At 49.6% G+C, this 25275-nt stretch overlaps 1 protein-coding gene across 2 annotated transcripts in view; it reads right to left on the bottom strand.

Annotated features, from left to right (window-relative positions):
* Positions 1-23165, bottom strand: part of TSC22D3 (TSC22 domain family member 3) — a 58122-nt gene extending 34957 nt beyond the window's left edge. The window contains exons 1-2 of one of the 2 annotated variants that reach the window (XM_067724497.1): positions 23009-23165; positions 21948-22373 (exon numbers count right to left, since the gene is read on the bottom strand). In XM_067724497.1, the coding sequence (XP_067580598.1) occupies positions 21948-22373; positions 23009-23103 (521 nt within the window). In that variant the 5' untranslated portion in view covers positions 23104-23165. Of the gene's footprint in view, positions 1-21947; positions 22374-22758; positions 22889-23008 lie in introns of those variants that run through there. The other variant, XM_067724499.1, reaches the window with a different exon arrangement.
* Between the last annotated feature and the right edge of the window lie 2110 nt (positions 23166-25275).

Genomic DNA, 25275 nt, shown 5'->3' with positions numbered 1-25275 from the left:
TCCGAGAAACATCCGGCGCTGGTATTTCTATATTATTCAGGCCGTTTGCAAAAGACCAGCATCTTTCTCTCTGTGGAGATTCTTATTCCACATGTGTCTTCCCCTGATTCCTTTTGCACATGTGGTGGCCTAGAGCTCCTTCTCAAATTACCCTGAGGTAGCTGCTACAGAGACACGTTTGCTGTGCCAGGGCTGAGCAGGAAATGGGTAACCCAGAGCAGAGGATCAGCGGCAAAAGCCATTTGTGCTCGAAGGAAACGAGAGCATTTGGAATTCCGGTGTGCTTGGGCGGAGGGGAAGAGGTCGTTACATGGGCCCAGACAGCCTTTGTCCCTGCTCTTCTGGAAAGGAGCAGTGGGACCATCTCGAAAAATGTGTTGGATGAGAGAATCACTTGGCTAGAGGTTACTTCCCCTGCATAAGCCTGTGTGAGCACAGACACCAGGAAGGAGGTAGAGAGGGGGGCTCCTGAGGGGCCTGGGGAGGAACAGAACTCAAGGAGGAAAGAAGAGCAAATGAGCCAAAAATAGCTTAGCAACAGACCCCTTGGAAGGACTGTAACCCTTGCTCTGTAAGTGGTTAGAGCTCCTCCCTTCAAACGAGAATGGTTTTGCTATTACAAGTAATTGCCTCACTCTTGCTTTCTCAGATATTTAAAGTCAACTGAGTTAGGTACACACACACACACACACACACACACACACACACACACACACACACACGAGCGAGGATTTCCAGTTTCTTCCCAGCATCATCCAAAGTGCCTGCCTGGCTGGTGGGGGGAGGGCAGAGGCCAAGGCCGAATTTAGGCTCAGCTGGAGCCTTACCCCTGTGTATGGGCTTCTATGGGGATGGGGGCAGGGCACAGCCAGGACTCTCCCAGTTGCCTCTGCTAAAGTCAACTGCATCCCCTGGGATGACTTTGCACATACATGGAGAGGGTAGCTGCCTGCTTGGTATGATTTAAGGGGCTAAAGGTCAGAGGAACCTTGCCCAAAAAGGTCAGCTCTGCTAGCCCCCAGCTGAGCCTGCAGTTCTCACTTCACTTCCATCAAAGGTCTAGGTCTAAACAGAATTGTGACTTGGGCAGGGGAAGCACATTCAGTTACTACCAGCTGTTTACACCTTAGCTGGATTCACTGTACCATATTAGCAGTAGCAGCAAGTAAGCCTCCCTCAGGGGCATGGTTAAGAGGCAGGGTGATCAGGAAAGTTCTGGAACATGAGCTATCTATCACCCTGTAGCTGAGAGCCCTAAGCAGCTGGGGGTAGTTTGAGGGAACCTGTGCTAGAAAGGAGAATGGGGGAGAAAAGAGAAGGTCAAAACCAATTTCTACCCAGTTTGCCATTTTCTGTAGAATGTGCCTGCTTCCTCTATCCAGGCTGACAATGTTTCAGATTTGGCAATTAGGTTTACAACAAGAGAGATAAAATCACCTCTCCAGACAGAGGCATTTCCCCAGAATTCAGACTCATCGCCTCCCACATAACGTAGGGACCATGTGCTGGTGAGGAGGGATGAGATCTGGAGCCAGGAGTGTCATTCACCACCCTCCCTACTGGGCTTCAAGGCCTGGCATGGCCCACCCCTTGCTTCCTGAGAAGAGGAGCATGACAACAGTCACTAGTTTTTTTTCTTTCTTTCTTTCTTTTTGCTTTTAGTTCTTTATTTTTTTAATTTTTATTGGAGTATAGTTGCTTTACAATGTTGTGTGAGTTTCTACTGTACAGCAAAGTGAATCAGCTATACGTATACATATATCCCCTCTTTTTTGGATTTCCTTCCCATTTAGGTCACCACAGAGCATTGAGTAGAGTTCCCTGTGTATGTTCTCATTAATTATCTATCTTATACATAGTATGAATAGTGTATATATGTCAATCCCAATCTCCCAATTCGTCCCACCCACTCCCCTTCCCCCTTGGTATCCATACATTTGTTCTCTCTACATCTGTGTCTCTATTTCTGCTTTGTAAATAAGATCATCTATACCAACTTTTTCAGATTCCACATATATGCATTAATATATGATATTTGAGTCACTAGTTCTTTGTCATGGCGGGGAATCTGCTCCCTTGGCCAAGCCCCTGCCCTGGAGACAAAGAATAGGAAAGGAACACACAAAGAGCTGCACCTGGAGGCCAGGAGTCTGTTTCCGTTGGTGCTGGCAACAGACCTGAGTGGAGTGGGTGCTCCTAAAGACACTGGGTTGGACTTTGCAGCTGGGGTCCCTTGGCATTGGAGAAGCTAGAAGTCATCTGGACAACTAGAGCCCAAAAGATGGAGCCCTGCTGTCCAGCTTATATTCCCCAGAGACACCACGGAAGCCTAATGACATTGCCAAGGGAGCAATCCTGGCAGCCACGCTTCAGGGGAAGGGATGTGGAGCAAAGATGCAGTCCCAGGCTCAGCAGAGGGCCCATAGCCAAAATGTGCCCGGCAGGCAAAAATACAAACATCAATTCACAAAGACTGCAAAGAATTAAGTCTAGATAGAGCCCCCTGGCCTCTGTGGGCTGCAGGGACCTGAGGAACCCCATCCACCAGGTTGCCACAATGCCCATCATGGCAACATGGCATCCACTGCAAGCTGCTGTGACTGGCTCAAGGGTCTGGGGTCCGTCCCCTTGGCCTCTAACTGCCAGGCAAAAAGCAGCAACAAGCCTCCTTCCTTCACCTACAGCTTGGCCCCTGGCGGGATGCACCTGGCCAGCTCTGCTCTGTTTTCTTAAGTGTGTGCGGAGCCAGAGAGGAGCGAGGGAGGGAGGAAGGGGGTGAGGAGGGAGGATGGACTCGAGGAAGGGCCAGGATGCTGGCCTCCTGAGGTAGCCCGGATTCTGCATGAATACATTACTGACTGTGAAAGGTAGCAGTGCTGCCTCTTCCAATTCTAGCACTTCTGGGAGTCATTTCTCAGCTCACACTTCCCTCCTGTGACAGATACATAAATCCTTGGCTGAAGAGGCTGCCATGCCCCTTCCTGTCTCAGACGTGATTTTCCTCAGATGAATTGCACCACCTCCTTCAGACTTGCACAGGTCGGGTGACCAGACTAGGCACAGTGCAACAGCCATCAGGCTATGGAGAAGAGGGAGAAGGGAACGACGATTTCCTGTCAACTCCCTGGCCCTGTGCCTCCCCAAGTCAAACTAGGTACTGGTAGGCAGACCCCTTAGACCTTCCTGGACAAATCCATGGCTTAAACAACTATATGACACATTCCAAAGACACACAGAGAAGATTTCTGAAAGCCAACTCCCAAGTATTTCTGGTGGCTTTTCCACTTTGTGAAATGTCTGTGGCAACACTTGGTCTCAGCTTAGCTTCTCCCTACACCCAGGTTCTCCTCCTAGTTTCTGTATACTCCAGGGATGCAAGCTCACTTTCATATGGGTCCAAATAATTAGGAAGGCAGAACTACTGAAAAAAGAAAACTAGACCCATAGTGCAGTTTGAAAGCTAGCTATACATGATTTTTTTGTGTAACTTTTATTTTCGATTATCTATGCCACAGGTCCAATGTTACCTCAGCCACGTAAAATTCAACTATGATCGTATTTGGAATCTGTGTGTGAGCAGATAATTTATTTTTGCAAGAATCTTCTTTATTTATGCTTGACTTGGATTGGTGTCAAAGTGACCCTGCATGCCTGAACACCCAGAGAGCAGCTCAAGGGTGTGTGTGTGTGTGTGCTGGCAACCTGGGATTCAGTGGCTTCTATGGATAATCCCCGATGTGGATAATGAATATAAGAATAATCAAAGTATGACTCTACCCAGATACGAGAATGGGGCTATGTGGGTAGGGCAGCAAAAGACAGAGGTTGCAATGAATTATAAGCACACAATTTAGTATCATTAAGGAAAAAGCATGATCCTGGATGCTCTAAATAAGGAAGAAGCATGTAGGAACTCTGAGGTCATCTTCCTTCTCTATTCTATGGCCACTGGCCATTAATGAAACCCTACACTGTTCCAGTCTCCCGTGGGACAGCCAGCTCCGAGGGTTAGGGCAGGTGATTGGGTCCTCCGAGGTCCAGTTAATTTTGCTCCTTTCCTAACCTGCATTCTTGCAAATGTGTGTCACTGGTCAAAGGAGAGATTTGGGCGATTGGCTAAGGGCAGAGACGTGCCTGCTAACTCTCAGCTGTTACGGAGGACAGAATGAAGTTTCTGGTGGAGAATTTGGAGACTGTCTAAGGAATGGAGAAATACAAACTGATTCTAAGTATTTTTTAATAGATTTTGCTAATTTGGAAAAGAGAGCTGACAAAGGACATAATAACCACCATTTAATCATATTAAGGGGGTATATCTGAAAGCAGGAGGACAGAATTTAGGAGGAACAGTCTCAGAGAGCAGAGGTTGTTAAACACTGGAGTGTATGACCAAAGGACAATGTGGTATTTCCTTTCTTAGAGGTGTTGGAAGATCAGCTGTCTCTCCTTGAGCCTTTGGCTAAAGACAGTTCCAGGGACAATACAGGAAAGACATTCAAGGCTCCTGAGGTACAATCCAGGTGGAAAGCAGGAGACCTGACCCAAAACCTTTATCACCTTTCCACTTCCTTCCAGGGCTCACCTCGCAATCCGCAAGGTGAGTCCTGGGAGGAAGCAGGACTAATAATCATGTTCCCTATCTCAGGGCAATGGAAGGAGGAAGTGGCCCAAGCTTATTTACACAGAGCCCATTACAAATTCTTGGCAGAAGTGGGAACCCTCTTGTACAGTTCGATTTTATACAAATTTCCCACCGAATCTTGCCCGAACCTGTCCGGAAATCAGCACCGGTTCATGCGAAATTGCTACAGTGACATATTTCCTGTCCTTCTACTGTGGCTTTGTGCATTCAGAGAAAGATTGGAACCTCTTTGACTTGCTTCCTGGATATACTCCTTAGGTTGGAGCTGAATATGTCCATGAACAATGCTGAGAAGTAGTCAGTGAAAGCTGGTGAGGACAACTTCTCAGTGCTGTGTCCCCGTGTGTGCCCGAGCATGGTAGAGACCATGCCCTGGAGCCAGGGAAAGGCCTGCTGCTGATCTGGAGTGTTGAGTGTCACGGGGCAGAGCAGGACACCAGAGATGTAAAAATAGCAGGGTGTTCTTACACTTGGAATCGGGCTGTCAGAGGGGGACTTCAAGCTAGGTGTACATGGACAAGACGACGTCAAGTCATACTGCATGGCTCCTATTGACCACTCTGCTAACACAGTGTGGTAGGATGGCCCCAAATCCAATAATTTGCCTACCACTCTCAAGATCTGGGCCATATTTGAGGACCACCAGTATTGTTATTTATTTACTACTTTCTCTAAAATAACTTAAAGCAGATTAACTTTTTAAAAATGCCTCCACCTCAGAAATATTTTTGAAATCATACAGTGTACACACTCCCCCCCATACATGTTAAATAAATAAATAGCTACAAAAATAGAAGAACAAAGTTAGTCCACGTACCACCTAAAATCATCTTGCACACCACCAGCGTATGTTTACCGCACTTGAGGGAACAGTGCCCTCTGTATAGTGCACGCAGATGGTCCCCACCGCCAACAAGCACGGCTTTATTTCCTCCTGCGATGTAAAGCCAGCAGGGCTTTAGAGGGCCGAATGGCCGGGATGCCTCCCTCACGCCTTCCTCTCAGGGCTAGAGCCCTGGCTCTTATTATTTTCCTCCTTTCAGGTGCCAGCCCCAGCCAAGGCTGGAGTTTGCAGCAGAACACAGGGCCCTTATTCTCGGTCAAGTGCTCCTTCCCTCGAGCTATTTCCCCTGCTGAGAATTCCTCACTAGACCTCACTTAACTCGGACAGTGCCCTCTGTGGAGTGGACTTCCTCAGCCTTGGCCCCAGGGGCTGCTTTGGCTGGAGTGCCCTAAGCCCACATCAGTCGCCTGCCTGTCCATCCCAGCGCTCACATGGGCCCCAGCAACCTCCGGCTGGGAAGCTCGGAGCACGTGGTGCCCTTAGCTGGGAACACCGTATTCCCTGGGAAGCCAGCGACCCCCCTCTGAGCCTGCTCTCCGGGTGGTCAGGAGACAAAGGAGGCCCGCAGCAAGAACATGAGCAGTGGGGCTAAAGCATCCTGCAGGCCAGAAAGATTGTGCCAATGTTGGCTAAACACAAGGACTGTCTAACAATCAGGGCTGACCAACAAGGCAACCGGCTTGTGGGTAGATGCCTTCAAGCTGAAGCAGTGTGTCCACCCCCTGGGGATGCTTTACAAGACATTCTTGTTTGGGCTGGAGAGTTAAGGCCCTTCAGTGGCTTATGGCCTTTTTTGATGTTGTTGTTAAACAGATAGTCATTCCCCATCCCCATTTCCCCCAATCTGACCTGGACACTCTCAGGGTCCCTGGATACAAAGTATTCAGACGAGCAGAACTGCTCTGAGGGAGGCGGGGCTGAGGCAGGGAGTTCCACCCACTCGGCCCAGAGCCCCCTAACTTCCACTACCCACCAGGAAATGCCTTGTAGTTCAGGGCAGCCCAGCTCGAAAATCCTCTGGTGAGGAAAATTAAGCCAGGTGAGGACCCAAACCCCTCCAACTTTAAAAGACACATGCAGATTTTTCTTTGTGACCTTATTTGGAAGTGTAACCTCTATTTGGTGAGGGCGGTGGCACAATCAACCTCCCGTCTTTCTTTCTGTCCCCCTCTAAACTCTCTCCTCTTCTCCTTTCCTCCCTTAAATTCACCTTCTCCCTGGCTTCTCCCCTGCCACCAACTCTCTCCTCCCTTTCTCCCTTCTTCTTTCCTTTCAGCAGTCCCTAAGGCACTAAGGAGGATCATAGCACTCTATATAGTGCAGCACTATTCCCTGTGGGAATTCTAAGATCCCTTGCAACCATGGGAATCTATGACTGATTAACTGAGGGGCAAGAAATGATTGTTGAACAAACTGAGCCAAGAAGAAGGAGGGTTAGCGGCGAGGAAGCAGAGTGTGCGGTGTTGAGGGTGAGGGTGCTAGGGCAGTAGGCAGGTGTCAGGACAGGTGGGGGCGGTTCCTCTTCTACTCACCCTCCCCACCACAGTCTCCCCAGCAGTGGAGAGGCTGGTGGGTACACGGTTGGCAGAGGACACTGGAGATGATCTACCATGTAGGGAACCCCGAGCTCTCAAGCCTCTTGAGAGCTCTCTGGTTAGTGAAATGGCACCTACTGTGGCTCTGGACCCTCACCATATAACCCAGGGAGAGATGACCCACTGTGAAGGAATCTGAAGGCAGTGAAATGTACCAAACACCAACATTCACCAAGCAGATTGGTTTCTGGTAGCTCATCTGGGCATTAGCTGGGGGGAGAGTAGCTATACATAGCAGCCGTCAAATTCTAGTCTTTCTTCTTAGGCAGTCTTTTAGGTCTGGATGTGAACATCCAAGACCTGAAAATCCCCCTAATTCGAATGAGAATTTCCACAAAGACACACATGAAGAACTCAAGAAACGCATTCTGGATTGAGGACCTGAGCTGTGGGGGTGAAGGCGCCACTGGGAGACATTTGGTGGAGGGCTCATTGGCAACTACACACTGACCACACCCCCAAACACCCTCGTTCTTGTTACTAACTCATTCCGAGCCCATCATCCTTGAGTTTCGAAAATGGACCCTAATGTTCTATTCAGCCTAGACCCTCTCTTGGAGTCACGACTCTACACATTTACCATCTTCTCCTTCCCTTTTTTGCTCATATGAACCCCCTCTTTGTCACTCCCACCATTCTAACATTCAGGGGTTCAATGACATATTCAACTGTCCATGCATCCCATCTACACACATCAAGATTTTAGAGATGTAGCCTTCCAGAATATCTGAATTGGAAGAGACCCTAGAGACCACCTTGTCTCCCCCCTCCCCCATTTTTTAAGTAGGGAAAGCAGCCCACAGAAGGGCAGGGAGTTACTTACTCAAGCTCAAGCATCAGATTGGTGGCAAAATCAGGATTCGAACCCAGATCTTCTGGATCCAAATCTGACCCACTTTCCAACACTTCGAGCTGTAGCTCCTCCAGGAACTGTGCCTCCTCCACGAGTTCAGTGTCCTCTACAAGCTGGGGGTCTTCCACGAGCTGGGGCTCCTCCAGCCTTTCCCCCTTCATCTCACTGTTGCCCAGGGAAACCTTGATTGCCTGGCTGGGGTTGGCTCCTGTCTCTCTCTCTCTCTGTGCCTCCCTCTCGCTCTCTAGCTCTCCCTCTGTAGCTGCCTGGCTAGGTGGGAGCAACTGGAAACTCTTTCCCAGGCTCAGAAGAAAAAGTGCTCAGGAGCCTTGGGGCCAGCCTGGGCTGGCTCAGCTGTGGAGGCGGGAGGAAGTTCCCGGCCCCGGCCCTGGGCCCGAGTGCCTTTGGGGGATCCCAGGCTCTGAGGGAAGGCTGGAGCTCCTGGGGCGAGCGCTGCCCTCCAGATCTTCTGCCGAGGCCGGGCCAGCTTCCTAAACTAACTCCCAGACTGAAGGGGAGGGCCGGATCCTCCGGGGGAGCCCAGACGGCGGCTCTGCCAGCCAGCCCCTGTGGTTGGAACTTTCAAAAAGACCAATGTTTCAGTAACTGATTTCTTTTCCAACCCGAACAGCAGGCCTTTCTGTCCCCCTTGCATGACTGTGGCTGTGGCATGCAGCCCCAGCCTGAGCAGAAGCAAGATTCCAGGGCTGGGACTCCGTAACACCCAAACCACTGGTCAATCCCGTTAAATGAAATCAAATTCAAAAACACCGTTCTTGGCATCAGGTAGACCCAAAGCTGGTCTCCTGGCATGGAGGTGTTGTGTACCTACTGGGATGGGATGTCCACAGCCATCTAGAGACAAGAAGTCATGAGGCCATTGGATCAAGAGAATCAGGAGACATGGTTTCTTTTTTCAGCTGGTCACTAATTGGCTGTTTGCTTTGTGGCAGGTACCCACCCATCCCTGGGCCTCAGTTTCCTCATCTGTAAGGGGTGGGCGTCAGACCGAATGGCTGCGGAAGTCCTACCAGTTCTGAGCTTTTGTGTCTCCAGCTAAGATGCATGTGGCAGCCACCAACCCTCGGGAGGGGGAAGCTCAAGGTCTTGAAGAGGCAATCCCCAGCTCCACTGCCCTCTGAAATCCTTCTCTATTTGCCAGCAATGCCAGTAGGGTGCCCTGGTGCTTCTGTAGGTCTTGATCTGTTAAAAATTTCGAAGCTCCCAGCAGCTCGTCCCCCCAACAGGAGGAAGACCAGAAGCCTTCTCAGTAATTTCCACCTGAGTGTGAATGAAGAAGGTTCAGAGAGCAAGCCTTGATAGGGAGAACGCTTGCCAGACTGGGCTGCAGGTGTTAGCTGGCTTTGGGCAGGATGGGGTGTGTGATTGACGGAGCAAGGAGAGGGGTCGGTGAGGGGACTGGTGAGAGAGGGAGATGAGGCAAGTCTGAAGAGGTTTTCTTCTGGCTCCACGTATGACTTGCCTAATGATAACGAAGGCTTCCCTTTACTGAGTGCTTCCTGGGGGCGTCCTCTCACTTAACCTTCCCAACCACACTTTCACCATTTTCTACACGAGGAAACTGAGGTCCAGAGAAGTCACTTGCCAAAGTCACAGAGTCTGTCAATGGTAGTCTTATCAGACTCTTCAGGAGCACACAGTGGCTAATGTCCTTCTCTACTCCTCAGCGGCTCCTCCAGGAACTTTCAAGGGTGAAGAAGCCCAACCCAGCTCCCCACAAGGGCCAGCACCTCCCACCTCCCTGGGACAGGAACCAGGGAAAGCAGAGTGGGGGCCCTTCCTCTCTGCAATCCTTGCTCCCCCAGTCTCTACAGCCCTGGGCACATCCTGCAGCCAATACTAGAATATACCAGCAAAGCCTCCCATGTTTGAATAGGAGACTGAAGATACAGCATTTTGGAGACATGGTCATTTTGGGGGGCCAGTTCCGAGTGTAATTTTCAGCACATTAGTTCTTTTTTCTCTTCAGTGACCTTCATCCTGTTCATCTGGCAGGTGATGAGCTCTTCAAAGCCTTTCTGATCCCGATTTTCAGCTGATAGGCTATTACGGCCCTTAGAGAATCACTCTGCTTAAATCATGGCTGCTTGATCTTGGCAATAAGAAAATTTCCTCGGAGGTTTGCTCCTATCTGAGGGCCCCAGTGAGCCAGAGGAACTTCAAAATCCACATCTTAGGGTATTAGCGGTGACTGGGTTCATTTTAACTTTCCTTGCTACTGATTTGGGGCAAGAATCCCTCACAGAGGGACACAAGCAGTGCCCAAGGTTTTAACAAGGTGACTTTTCTTTTTGCGGATTGTCTAATCCTGGGGGAAGCCCCCTTAGCCTGTGTTCTCACGGCTTCCTGCACCTTTTCTTCATTATGATCAATTGTAATGATATGGTTATTTGTGTAATTATTATTTGATGTCTGTCTCCACTACTAGATTGTAAATTTCCTGCCGCGGGGATCCTTCCTGGCTTGTTGGCTGCCACTTTCTCCCCTGTGTCTGATTTTCACTTGTGTGTGGAAGGAGAAATCCTCCTCTTCCCCATGCACCTGGGGTGGGCAGTCTTATCCCAATGCCCCCACATTGAGATGCTCCCCCAAATTGTTAGACTATGGAGGATGGGTGTCCCATTGAAGCTAATTTGTCCAGGAGATAAGGCTGAAGGATGCGGAGGGGACCTAACCGCTCCTTAGTCTATTCCCCCACATGATTCCAGTCCTAGGAGAGTATATGCTAGCTTTCATGACTGTTCTCCAATGGAAATTTCATACACATTTCTATTATGAAAGTATCTTCCTAAAAACACCTTCGGGCTTCCCTGGTGGCGCAGTGGTTGAGAGTCCGCCTGCTGATGCAGGGGACATGGGTTCGTGCCCCGGTCTGGGCGTATCCCACATGCCGTGGAGCGGCTGGGCCCGTGAGACATGGCCGCTGGGCCTGCGTGTTCAGAGCCTGTGCTCCGCAACGGGAGAGGCCACAACAGTGAGAGGCCCGCATACCGCAAAAACAAACAAACAAACAAAAACAAAACAAACAAAAAAAAACACTTTCATCTCTCACACAGGCACTTTCCTTTTCTTTATAAGCACCTACTCTGACTCCTTTGCTTTCCCCACCTGTCTATCCCCTTCTGTCCATGGTCCTTATAACCAGCCCTCTCACACTTTTATTCAGTTCTTTATTGCTATTGTTACCACCTTCCCCATATTTGTAATATAACATCCCTTGGTAATTTTGTCTAGCTTCTCTGAATGCTGGTAGGCAGGAAGTTCTTTCTGATATCTAATCGCAATTCTTCATGCTACAGTAGAGGCCTATTTCCTCTTGTTCTGTTCCTAGTGTGGTTTGGAAACAGCTAGTCACCATCTCTGAGTTGTAACTTTTCTTATATTTGAAGATCAACCTCTCTTCTCTCTCTCCACAACCCTCAGGCCCACCCTTAATGTTCCTCTCTGATCAATCATCTTAGTTCCTTTAGCCTGGCCACGCAGCTCCCTGAAGCCCCAGGCTTTAGCCCGTTGGCTAAACAAGCCTCTCTTCCCTTCTGCATTCAGGCTGTTTTTCAGCCTGGACAAATTATCTGACATTTGCAGCCCAGAAAATTTACACCCCAGGCCCCAGAAAGGAGTGCAGCCTGAAGCTCTGTGCCCCACTGCCTCTGTACGATGAGAAGCATTCATAACTCACAAGGAGGCCCACAAAGGGAAAAGAAAACCCAGACGACCCTCCCCATTCTTTTTCTTTACAGTAAATAATTTACAAAAACAAATTTTCCTCCCCATATGCTATACTCACTTTATCACTGGTCCCCAGGGCCAGCCTTTACGCATTTCCATACTGTCATGGACTATTTTTAGCGAAGGATGACGTTAAGTACTAGCTGCCCCGTGGGCTTCAAACTCATCTCTTCCTCTTGTCAGAATGCTGTCAGTCCTCCTCTTGTGGACCTGCTGGCCACTCATGGCCTAGAAATATTTCCAAGAGTGTGAGCAGCTACCTAATGTTATGACTTCAGAGGTTCCTGAGAAAGCCTCTGTCTAAACACGTCTCCTTTGGCTTGGGTCTGATGATTAGAATTTCAGCAATAGAGATTCATTTCTTTAGCGCAATATCACTTCCTCAGGAAGCCTTGTCTGATCCTTTGTTATACTCTCTGAGAGAAGCTTATTCCTTTTCCCCCTTGGCACATATTTGTAATTATACTTTCACTAGCGTGGCTCTTCTGGTTAATGTTCATCTCCCCCAGTCTACGGACTATCCCATGATGGCTGTGACCATGCCTTTTGTGAGTTTCCCACTCTATTCCCAGTGCCTAACGGTGAGCCTGTTACATGGAAGGCACGCAAGAATTTGTTGTTGCTATATTTGTTGTTGACTGAATCTGGTCATGAACTTAAATGTGAATTCTCCAGAGCACTGATAGGAAAGGGTGTGGGCGCGGATGCCCAGGACACTAGCACGGGGACAGGGCTGCAAGAAAGTAAGGTGCTGACCACAAGCAGCATCCTCCTTCCCCAGATGATCTGAGGCTGGTTCCTCTTTGCTACTCCAGCTCTCTCTCCTTTCCCGTCAGCTCGAGGCTTCCCTCCTTCCTCAGCCCAACCCCAGGACCGTCATTTATAGGGAACCTGGGAAAGAAGCGTTTGACCAAAGTAGAAGCGAGGCTAAAATGACACCCTGTGGGGCCTCCAGCGGCAAAAGGTATATATATTATCAGGGCAGCACCTTGGCACGCCCCTGCTTCTGTCACCCCCCCTTAGAAGGGGTCTGGTGGAGACTGTGCCAGAGGTGCACAGATGTGAAGCCATACCCCCAGGCTCCTCTGGTGCCCACCCTCAACTGCACTCCCAAGCTCAACGCTGCTGGTTCTGATGAGCTTTCCACAAGCATCCACGAGAGGTGCCTTCCTGCTCCCGGGCCCTGAAGGCCTCCACCTATCCAAGTCTAGCTAGGTCTCTGAGGGGAGGCTACTAGGGGCCAGCTTGCCCCGAGTCAGAGAGGGGCTATGAGAGGAGGGCCAGAGTAGGCCTCTCCTTCCTGAAGCTGGGTGACTCTGGGTTTCAGCCCAGGAAGAATAGAAAGTGTTCCTCACTGTTCCCACCGCAGCCAGCTCGTTCTGACCCATGAGCCCCGCTGGACTGGCAAGGTTCCCTTTCCCGCTCCCAACTAGAGAGCCCTACAGCTCTTCCCACAGGGCCACACCAATCCATTCTTTAAGGCCCTGCTGGAAGCCACAGCCAGAAAGAGACTCTCCTTTCCTAGTCTGCTTTGGCATCGCCTAAGCTCCGGACTTGCGGATCCAGGGAACAGCAAGCTCGAGGCCTTTCCCTCAAGGAGCAGAAGCCCCAGTGTGGCCTGCGGTGGCTCCGGTGGAACTGCTTGGTTCCCCGCCAGCCTTGGGATGCAGCTCTATCACTCTCAGCTCCCCGCAGCCCAGCCCGTGCCTCTGCTGCCTGCCTTCTGTGTCCTCTACAGTGCTTAGCGGGGTAGACATTCAATAAATCCGCAGTAGGCGCTAGATTACTAGCAGGCCCCTGGTCGATAAATGATGGATTGATTAACTGAAGTGCTTGGTCACTCAGTGCAGGGCCTGAGTTCATTCATTTCCCTGTGTACCTGGGGAAGGCGGAGTATATTGCCTTAAAACTGGGCAGAGGTTTTCTTATTTTTTGTCTTTGTTTCTTTATTTTACTGCAACTGAGATGGTGGTCTTCAGCTTGTCTGAGGATTCATGACTCTGAGATTTGGATACAAATCATAACTGCTGGTAATTCCCAATGCCACCTTTTTGACTTTATCTCCCTGTTTCTTCCTCTTTTTCTCAGACAGGACAGCAGTGTCCCCAGCTACCCTCAACCTGTGAGCCATTTACCCCCTGGTGACACAGTGTGACAGGCTGGGCAAAAACGAGGAAAGAGAAGAAGAGGACTTATTGGTTTAGTCACAAACTTTGAGTCAATGCACTATTAGATCGATAGGGCTATTCTGTAATGTAGATATTCGAGTAAGCTTATTAGAGAAATACGTCATAGAATTCAGCAAGCCCCAGTTCACTGGGGGCTCAGTTGCACCAAACCGGTAATGCAATTTTCTGAACAGGCTAGGAAGAGAGCTAAGTATCACTGTGAATTCAGGCTAGCCTGGGGACTTTTAGACTTTGTGGAGAATGGATTGGTAATTGGCTTAGGCCTTCCTTTAAAAAGTTCCTCCAGCTTCCACTAAACCCTTCTCCCTAAAGTCTCCAGAACAGTACCTGAACCAACAAGCAGATAGATACAAAAGGAAGAAGAACTTCTGACACCTGTTTTGGGGCCCCTCCAGATGCACCAGGCTGACTCTTTAGCACCGTACCATCAGGTGATAGCAGGAGATGCCACCCACCCCCCAAAAAACACCCCAAACCACACTAAGCCCACAGCAGCTCACCTGCCTGGTTACATTTGCTGCTGAGTGTGGGGGCTCAAGAGGGAATCACCTTCACAGCCTGGCACTTGGCTCTGAGCAGATACTGGCCTGACACTAGGGAGAGCAGGCTGTTCCTCTGGAAGTGTAGTGAGCTCTACTTAGACCCCCATCAGGCTTCTGAATGCCTGGCCCCAGGGAAGCCTGCCACTGAGCAAGCAGAAGCTTGATGCCTCAGTAACCTGGCTCTGTTACATAAGGCACTACGCGAGATATGAGTCAGGGACCTCAGGCTGGCCCAGGCCCAGCCTAGTCTGGGAGTGAGGCTAAAAGGGAGGTGTGTGTGTGTGTGTGTGTGTGTGTGTGTGTGTGTGTGTGTGTGTGTGTGTGTGTGTGTGTGTGTGTGTGTGTGTGTGTGGTGTAAGCCAGGAAGGAGCCGCTGGAACTACTTCCCTTCCTCTCACTTCTCACCCCCTTCTTCCTCAGGGATAGCTGTAGCCAATCACTGGCCTAGAAAGCTCGGAGCGGGAATCCTGGCCAGACCCTAAGCTGCGAGCAGCTGCTCTCCATCTCCCCTGAAGAGAAGACAAGAGGAAGTAGGTTGAATACCCAAGGCTGTTTCGTGAGTAAATTCTTCCTTCGAGGAAGGATGGGGAAGGTCCCTGTGGGGCTTTGTCCACAGGCAGGGGCCTGATTTCAGGCTGGGTCTATTTGAGGAAAGTGGCTCCCAGGGGAGGAAGGCTGATAGCGTGCCTGGGGCATCACTGACCAAGCATGCTTCTTGCTCTTGTTTCCCCCTGGGCTAGTGTCTGCACATTGGGAAGCTTCCTAGTCAGTCTCCATGCTGGCTGGGATCTCACACCTCTTAAACTATTTCCAAAAGGGCAGTAGCTACTTTGGGGCAGGGATTTCCAGCTAGAAGGTACAAGTGAATTAGACTTGTCTGTAGAGAAGATTCCCTCCTGCCTGGATTAGCATTTGAAAAAGTTTGTTTTCTATTCTCCAGGACCCCATCTTATCACCGCTCTGACTCCTTCGCTAAGCTGGATTTCGGTATGGTACATGGTAGCTTCCATAAGCCATTTCCCTGCCCTGACTCCTCATCAAAACTGCTTTGAGGCTGGGATCTATCCTTCAGGCCTTCACAGAGATCCCATTAGCCCACAGGGTCCTGCTCTGCCAAAGCTGCGGCCCCACAGCGAAGCCCTAACCCTTGTCCCATTACTGCAAGCCTTGGGACAGTACATGTCCTGGGCCATTATTGCCTTCTTCATCTAAAAGGGAAATTTCATCTTTTTTGACCCCTGTGGTCAAGGAATGCTCTCCCTTGAGTGCACTGAGCACACAGATGCCCCACCAAATGGGTCCAAGCTTCGGGTCCAGGCAGCACATTGGCTTCTCCAGGGGTAGAGAGACTATTGCATGACACCAACCAATTTGTTATGTAAACCCAGCCAGCCATGGCAGATTATGGCTTTGTAGTTATCTTGAGGGATGCCTTACATAAGAGGAGAAAGTTCAGGTAGGAGCAGAATCGTGATGAGCAAACACCATGCAATGGCCACCACCAGGTGCAGACATGGCCGACCTTATTCCTCTCAATCAGCCCACAAGGTGTGGGCAATGCTCTGCTGGGCTCCATCACTCAGGGGACCTGGAGACCCTGCAGCCATGGCCAGACACATGCATCTCCATTTTCCCAGACTTCCTGGCCTTCAGGACCTGTTATGGAAAGGATCCAAAGCTCTAGCTGGAACTGAAAGCTTGTTAGCTTATCTGGAAGTACAAATATAAGCAGGATTGTTAACCTTCTCTTCAGGCTGGGAGGGAAAATAAGGTCATCCTGGAAAGAGTTATTTTCTGAGGTGTGGGCTCACATGGGTCCATTCCTGACAAACCAGAGGTGGAGAAGGTGAAATCTGTGTTCTGTTCTTGCCACCTTTCTTGAAGAGCACGAGCATTCCATCTAGACCTCTCAAGCTCCATGCTGGCCAGAGCTCCACACTGCAGCAGGCCTTTCAAGAACTCCGGCCCCGTCTCTCTGCTTCTCTTCTCCAAACTTGGCTTTCCCATGTTTGATTCCCATAGAACCCTACTCCCAGTGAACTGTCGCCCCAAGGAAAATTCTGATAAACTAATCCACACATAGTAGGTAATGACAAGCAAAGCCGTTACATGTTACTCTTTTAAAAAGGAAACCCTCAGGTAGTAAACCCCCATAGACCCTGGCCGTTCATTAGAGAGACACGCTCAAAACTTTTGCCAGTTCCTAATTCATGAGCATCCTGAAATCTCATCATTTCTCTCATATGACTTCTACTATTTCTGTTGTTTGTTAAACTTCTTAGCTTTCTTTTCATTGTGATCACTAGCACTAGCAGTTGACTCAGGGAGGGGGTGTTCTCCCCAAAGAAGTAGACATTCACTCACTTCATGGGCATTACTACACTTGAACGGATTGACTAAGAGTAGAGGACCAAAAAACTGAGTTGAAAAGTAGGTGCTGGGCAACTCCACTCCTAGGTAGAGACCGAAAAGAATTGAAAGAAGGGACTCAAAAATATATGTGTATACCAATGTCCAAAGCAGCGTTCTTCACCAGAACCAACAGGTGGAAAGAACCCAAGTGTCTGCGGACAGATGAATGGATTAAACAAAATGTGGTGTATCCACACAATGGAATATGATTCAGTCATAAAAAGCAGTGAAGTACTGATACATGGATGGACCTTGAAAACATTACGCTAAGTGAACGAAGCCAGACACAAAAGGCCACATATTGTATGATTTCACTTATACGAAATATCTAGAATAGGCAAATTCGTAGAGACAGAAAGTAGAATAGAGGTTACCAGGGACTGGGGGGGAGGGGAGAATAGGGAGTTATTTAATAGGTACAGAGTTTCTGTTTGGGATGATGACAAAGTTCTGGAAATGGATAATGGTGATGACTGCACCACTGTGAATATACCTAATGCTACTGAATTGTACGCTTAAAAATGGTTAAAATGACAAATTTTATGTTATATATATTTTGCTGGTATATATGTACATACTAATACATACATATATATATACTTTATATACATATATAAGACACACACATATGTAATATATATAGTAGCTGCTAGTAGAGCAGTAGGGTCGGTCACTACCCAAAGCCTCTTAGCACATGGAATTCACATCTGTGCCTCAGCAAAAAGGCGATTTCTTACATATTGAGGTTCTCATGAGGTATACAAACCATAAATGTTAAGTTTGCAAATGCATTTGTGTTTTTAACAGAGAATGTGCCTTAATCCAAGAGTGCCTATTCTTTGTCAGACCACTAGGCACTCAGGAATTAGTTATTTTGAATTAACTTGGGCTAGGGAAGGACTTTCAAAGTTTGATGCCAAAAGCAAAAATCACGAAGGCAAAGAATGACAGACTTAACCACACGGAAACCCAAAACCTCTCTACAGCAAAGTACACCATCCTCAAAATCAAATGGCAAATTAGTTGACAAAGGGTTGCAATCTCTAATTCAGGATTTCTTATGGTGTGGTCCAAGTACCACTGCGCTATGGGATAGGAGTTTTAGATGGTACAAGGACAGAAAACTGATCTTAGAATATGAATTTAGGCACTACAGCAGGCAGGCAGGAGAGTTTTGTCCCTCAAATCACACCATGTAAGTGGCTACGTCCTCAGAAATCAGGTCCAGGAATATACATTTATGAAGTCATTAGTCTGAAGATTCAGAGAAGCACACATAATTTTTATGCAATTTTCTGTCAGAAGCCTGATCTCTGAATCTACATCTTTCCCTTTACTGTTATATATACGTCAACAGGGAAGGTTAAATGAATTAGCACACATAAAACAATTAAAAATCTTTGCTATTATTATTTTCTGAGCATCTAAGTGTGGGGACCAGTTGTTGCCAGCTCAGAAGCTTAAAGGTAGACTCCTGGGGCTCTCCGAGCTGGAAGGGAACTCAGATTCAGAGCAGCTCAGATCGCATTGGCTGATGTGCTCGGGGGCCAAAGGCAGAATAGAGCTGATTAAGTAGTTTTGGATAAAATCTCAGAAATAAATTTAAGGTTACAACAACAATGACAACAACAGAGTATGGCAAAAGCTCCCATTCCAGCTTGCTACACCTTACTGATCGGAGAATTAAGGCCTCTCAAATTTCAACTTTGCAAGTTTTTTAATAGACTGTATTTCAATTGGAAATTTTAGCTCTTTGCCCGGCATATTACATCTGCCTCTTAAGTTTTCCAGTTTTAGAAGCATTTTCAAACGATACAGTATAGTCCCCTAATAATAGGGTGACCAACCATCCCAGTTTCCCTGGGACTGTCCCAGTTTGACCATTGAAACTCCTGTGTTGGTTGAAAGTCCTGGGATGGTTGGTCCCCTGACCTAATAAGGACATTTTAACCATTTGGTTAGTTTCTGGGATAATATTTACCTCTGCTTAACAATTCTTTCTTCATAGACAATTCTTTAGTGTCTTTCTGACCTTAGGTGGAGTCTTGGCTCTGCTCTTCATTGTAAGGCATCGGGCAAGTTATTCAATTTTCCCGAGCTTCAGTTTCTTTCATTAAAAAATGAAGAACGGTGATAACAGTACCCATTTCATTGGGTTGGTGTAACTATTAAATGACATTATGCAGCTATACTGCTTAGTACATGCTGTAAACACTCAATAGATGTTAGCTATTAATCTATTATAGTTATTAGTTACTTAACACAAGATTGAAGGGATGGTGTGTAAAACACATCATCTCCCCCCCCCCAGTAGTTTAGAGGCACCATTTACATACCAACGAGCTACATGGCCATTACCACTGATTCACATGTATATACACAGCACTGTTCATCAGGACTTCTACCAAGCTATTAGAATTACTGCATGTGGTTCATACCGAAAAAAAAATCACATTTAAACCTTAATAAGAATTTTCCAAGACTAAAGTTGTAAAATCTTTACAGAGGACCACACCAACAATTAAGCAGTCATCTAGCCAAAAAAAACCTTTACTGAGTACTGGGTGTATAACTAAAAGCCAAGGGAAAGCCAAGTAAGTGGAAAACACGCCCTACCCTCAAATTGCTTACACTCTTGTGTTCCAAGGAAACCAAGAGCTAAGCTGGGAGCCAGGGACAGGTCAAAGCAGACAAACCAGAGAGAAATCAAGAACTTGCCCCACCCTTTCTCCCAAGAATATAGGAGCCCTTGCAGCAGGGGAGTGGGCTGCAGGAGGAGGGGCAGGAAGAGTCGCTTCTCCAGAAGAGACAGCCTTGAAGGTAGACAAATTAGAAGAAAAAGACACCCAGGCAGGAATCTGAAATATCAAATCATTAAATGGAACAGAAGGAAGAATGATGGCTGTGGTATGAAGATAGAAAACCAGGGAATAAATGAAGTAAGAAGAGGAAATTTTCACTCGGGAGAAGACTGTCCAGCTCAGATTTTGGAGAAACCCCGTGACCAGTAATAATGGTCTCCTACTTTGCTAATGAGCATGTCATTCTAGGCAAAACCTCAACCAAACTGAGAATCTCCAATCTCGAAGGTCCCAGTTGTCAAGGCAAATGAGAGAATGCTTTGTCCTGCTATTGTCCCGCTAGAACCGTTAAGGCCGTTACCACAGGACCCTGTCACTCCCCAGCCTCATGGAAGCCTGAGGGCTTGAGATGCTCCCTCCACCAATGCTCTCAGCCCCCCACCCAACCTGGTAGCATTTCCAGGCTTTGCCAAGAACCGAACGTCAACAAGCAAGTGTCAGTGGAGTAGGTGACAAGGAGGTCTTGCCACTCAAGAAACCCAGACCACCAGAAAGCCTCCCAACGTGTGGCACAAGCGAACACTTCGATTTCAGGCTTTCAGTCTCACCCCTCACTCGCTTAGGTCTGACCCTCCCAGGCCTCCAACCTAGGAACCAGAGCCGAGGAAGCGTCCCCTCTTCTGTGTCATCAAGCCACTTCGGAGCCGTTTCTCTCCCAGCTGAAAGAGTGCAAGTGCTACAGGCGCGCTTTCCAGGTGTCTTGCCACCCCTCCCCCGCTGCCTATGAGCCCAGATCCCAGCAGATTGTTAGGAGCCTGTTAGGGCTTTCGCTCGGCAGGGTTGCAGCTGCTGTGGTCTGAATACGCTTGTAGTAATCTTTCACCAGAAATGAAGATTCCCTCGAAACCTTTTCCATACACAGTGTGGTTTCTTGGAGACAATGAGATAAATTGATGCGTAAAGTAAAATAATAGGTGAGAAAGGGCTTCGATGGCATGGAAAATGCCTGAAAATACAACCTGTTATAATAATGCTAATTAAGTCACTTGTCCCCTCCTGGAACTTCTGGGGCTGAGGACTCAAACCTGGGCTGAGCACTAAGTGAGGGTAGTTCTTGCCTAGCTCAATGGCTTTTAAACTTTCTTATTTGTGCCTCACTGAAAAGCCATTCAATTATTCAAGTATTCTGCGGGAGCTCAAAATTTCTTATTACCTTGTCTGAGCACATTACCTGCCCACAACCTGGCATCTCAGAACTAGAAGGAACCTTAGAGACCACAGAGGTCAGGCGGCTTGCTCAGGTTCACACAGGGAAGTAGAGCCATAACTTGTACTGCAACCCAGGTCTCCCACAGCAGGGTTTCTCTTTCTCTTACATAACCTGTGATGTTGAGAAAGAAGAAAATCCACCCGCTTGCACGCACGGACGCGCACACGCGTGCGCACACACACACACACGCACCAGTGCCCTGTTCCTATGGCTCTAAGAACACCAAACACACCACTAGGTTTCCTGAAGTTGCCTCCCCTGCCTCAAAATTGCCTCAGTTGTCCCCCCAAGACCGGCTCTTACCAGAGTGTCTCATACTGGAGGACTGCAGCCACCTTTGGTCTTCCCATTGTGTTTCTATCCTTCCCTCTCTCTTCCTTGCCCTTCAGCAAGATTTCTAGAAAGCCTGACCCGCACTCCAACACACGCCTGCTATGACATGGATCATCCACCCTCCTGTCCTTAGGATGCTCTTTGGGGCTGCATTTAACCGTCATTGGAAACTGAAGGCTGTGATCCATGGAGGCGGTGCGGGGTCCCGCCTCATCCGGAGTTTCAAGAAATTCTCACAGGTCTCTAATTTTGCCTATCCCCCCCGCTCTCCCCGACACCAGCAGCAGCTTAATTTGTCTCAACGTTTTGCTTGCCCTCATCCTCAGTCAGGGCCACTCAGTAATTTTAAAGCCCTTGCCGTTTCCATCTGAGTTTGCATATTTGGAAATGGGCTTTTTAATGAGGGTGGGACTCAGATCCCAAGAGCTACACCCAAACCATCTAGGACTCTGTCCACCTTCTGGGCTCCAGCATCTCCCTAGGAAAGACTCTGCAGGCACCTTTCAAAACAGGGCTCCCATCTGCCAGGCTTCCCCTCAGCCGTACAGGAATCCAGGTAGCCTCAGGGTCCGGTCGTGGCAGCCCGGGAGCCCGACAGCCGCCCCCCCCCGTGCCCCTTCTGGCCTTCCCGTTGCCCCTTTCTGTCAGAGGGGCGGGTCCAGCCGAGGCGGTTGCGAGCCGGGCCCGTGTGCCCACCCGCGTGCCCTGCCACCCACCTGTGGAAGAAGAGCAGGATGGAGAGCATGGTCTGGTCGATGTTGCGGTTGCAGATGCCCTCGTTGATCAGGTAGCAGGGGTCCCGCAGCACGGGCTCTAGCGAATCCTGCCGCATTATGCTGTTGAGCTTGTCGGTGTTGAGGTTCTCGAAGATCAGCTTCTCCTGCAGCTGCCGAAAGTTGCTCACGGTGGGGCTGCCCGGGTTGTTGTTGGCCCCGCTGCTGTCGCGCTGGAGCCCGCTGCGGTGGGCCAGGGCCAGGCAGCAGTTGCAGCAGTCGAGGCCGACAGGTGAGCGGCAGTCGGGCTTGGACTGGGCCATATTCTCCGCCTCGGGGGACGCCTGGCCCGCGAGGTCAGGGGCGGCCGGCAGGTGCGCGCCCGCCGGGCCGGCCTGAGGGGACTCCAGGGTGTCTGGGAAAGACAAGCTGTGAGGAGAAGAGTTGGAAATGAGCGCCGAGAGCCGGCCACCCTCGGCTCGGCCCCCTTCTGGCTGTGCCGCTCGGGGTGCGAATAGAAACAGCTGGACAAACAGCTCTGAGCGGATCCTTCGGGCTCACTTCCTCCTCTTCCTCCTCCTCTCCCCCACCCCCTCCTCTCCGGGCCGGGGCCGCCCCCCTGAGGTGCCACACGCGGCCCCAGAGCCGTCCCAAGTTTCCCAAGTATAAGCGGGGGCCCGGGGCGGACCTGTGGTAGCAGGAAGGGCGGTTGGCGGGGTAGAGGGAGAGCCGGGGCGCGCCCTCGCTCCCTCCCTCACGGGTTCGCTCCCTCCCTCACGGGTTCCCTCCCTCCCTCCCCGGCTCGCGGACTTGCCAGAACTCGGGCTCCCCGGGGCTGCGCCGGCGGAGCGGTAGCGGGAGCCGAGCGCGAGTGAGCGAGTGAGCGAGCAAGCGAGCCGCGCGTCCGGTAGTCGGCGCGGGGCCGTGACAACATGCAAATGACCCCTGGGGGGCAGGCGGACCACGAGGGGCCGCGCTTACCCCCGCGTGCTCCTCAGAGCCGGCGCGGTCCTGCCCCGCCCCCAGCCCCGCCCCGACCCCCGCACTCTAACGGCTGCCCGCACCCTCGCCTGAGGCGCCGGGAGCCCGGCCCAGCTCTCCCTCCCTCAACGCGCTCCGCGGCGCCCAAGCTCGGGCTCTCTCGCCGCTTCTGGCGCATCTTCGGCCAGAAATCCCCGAGAGCAGCCGCTCGGGGCGGCCTCGCCACCCCGGTCTCGAGCTCGGCGGGCGGGCCAATGTGTCTGTTCCCACCGCGGACGGGTGCCCCTACAGGAGAGACGCCGCCTTCGAGAAGCGGGGTGGCGGTGGTGGGGGGGGGAGGTGCAGAGAGAGCGGTGGCCCCTGAGGAGAGTCTGAGGGCGCCGGGCACGCCTCGGGAGGACCCAAGACGGGCCTGGAACAAAAGTCACAGAAGCACACTCAACTGCTCCTTGGTCTCTGTCCCTTTCTTTTCCCTTCACTCATCTTCCCCTTTCCTCCCACTTGCTCTCTCCTGTCTCCCCTGAGCCCCAGCGGAGGCGGTCTCTGAGCTCGCTCCGGGGAGTGCCAGCCCCTCAGCGGGCTTCCCGCCGCCCCTGTTCCCTCGCTGTCTCAATCCCCCACCCCCCAGCCTGCCTTCTCTTGGCCCTTCTCCCATTCTTTATCTCAGTTTTCCTCTTTATTTACTCCTTTCTGCTCTTTCCTTTCTTTCTCGCCCCCCCCCCTTTTTTTTTTTTGAGGTACCCGGACCTTTCACTGCTGTGGCCTCTCCCGTTGAGGAGCACAGGCTCCGGACGCGCAGGCTCAGCGGCCATGGCTCACGGGCCCAGCCGCTCCGCGGTATGTGGGATCTTCCCGGACCGGGGCACGAACCCGTGTCCCCTGTATCGGCAGGCGGACTCTCAACCAACTGCGCCACCAGGGAAGCCCGCCCCCTTTTTTATTCTTTTTCTGGATTCCTTTTCTTTATTTCCTCATTCACCCCTTTCCTCCCCCATTCCTCTTTTTCTTGCCTTGGTTTCTTTCTTCCCCTTCCTTTCCCTCATTTTATTTCCCCTCGCTTCCCTCACCTCTGCACCTCCTCTTTCTCCCTAGTTTTGTCCCATCCTCCCCTCTTCACTTAGTTTCCCCGATTTTTCCAAATTTCCTCTCCCCTCCCTTTTCCAATCCCCACCTGCCACCTTAGGTGATCTCTGTCCTTACCCTTTCAAGGTGGGCATGTAAATTGATACAGCCACTATGGAAAAAGTGATACATACCAATAAATTGATACATACCACTATGGTATGGAGGTTCCTTAAGAAACTAAAAATAGAACTACCTTATGACCCAGCAATCCCACTACTGGGCATATACCTTGAGAAAACCATAATTCAAAAAGAGTCATGTACCACAATGTTCATTGCAGCTGTATTTACAATAGCCAGGACATGGAAGCAACCTAAATGTCCATCGACAGATGAAGAGATGAACAAGATGTGGCACATATATACAATGGAATATTACTCAGCCATAAAAAACACAATTGCGTCATTTGTAGAGATGTGGATGGATCTAGAGACTGTCATACAGAGTGAAGTAAGTCAGAGAGAGAAAAGCAAATATCGTATATTAACGCATATATGTGGAACCTAGAAAAATGCTACAGATGAACCGGTTTGCAGTGCCGAAATAGAGACACAGATGCAGAGAACAAACGTATGGACACCGAGGGAGGAAAGTAGCAGGGAGGTGTTGGGGGGGGGATAAATTGGTAGATTGGGATTGACATATATACACTAATATGTATAAAATGGATAACTAGTAAGAACCTGCTGTATAAAAAATTTTAAAAAAGATTATAGGGCAATTGTGTCCAATAGAAATATGAAAATCACATATATAAATTTTAATTTTCATATAGCCATATTTTTAAAGTTAATTTTAATAATGTTTGAATAATGTAATTGAAAAACATCAATCTAATAGCCCTATATCAAACTCTAAATTTTGATAACAGAGAGAATATACTTTCTTTTCAGTTACTCAGAGAACTTTTACTAAAATTGAGTTATATAAGACTACAGAGAAAAGATCAAAAAATTCTAGAAAGTAGAGGAAGAATAGCATAGCGGTTAGCCTGTCTTGGGTAGATCCCACCTCCACCTTTGGCTAGCTGACCATGGGCAGTTTTCCCTTGAACTTCCTCTTTTCAAAATATCACCAATTAGAACAAGAACAGGCCATAATGCTCCAGCAATGTCCTGGTGGCCCCTGTGGCAGCTAACAGTCAATTAATGCTTCAGTTGCATGGAGGTCTCTTAAGAGGGAAGGTGGAGGGCAGGGGTAGAAGCCAGGATGGCCACGGTAGCTG

This window comes from Pseudorca crassidens, chromosome X, assembly GCF_039906515.1.
Source record: "Pseudorca crassidens isolate mPseCra1 chromosome X, mPseCra1.hap1, whole genome shotgun sequence".
In the NCBI taxonomy this organism is placed as follows: Eukaryota; Metazoa; Chordata; class Mammalia; order Artiodactyla; family Delphinidae; genus Pseudorca; species Pseudorca crassidens.
Note: the sequence above shows the minus strand (reverse complement) of the source record. Positions and strands in the feature narration are given on the sequence as shown.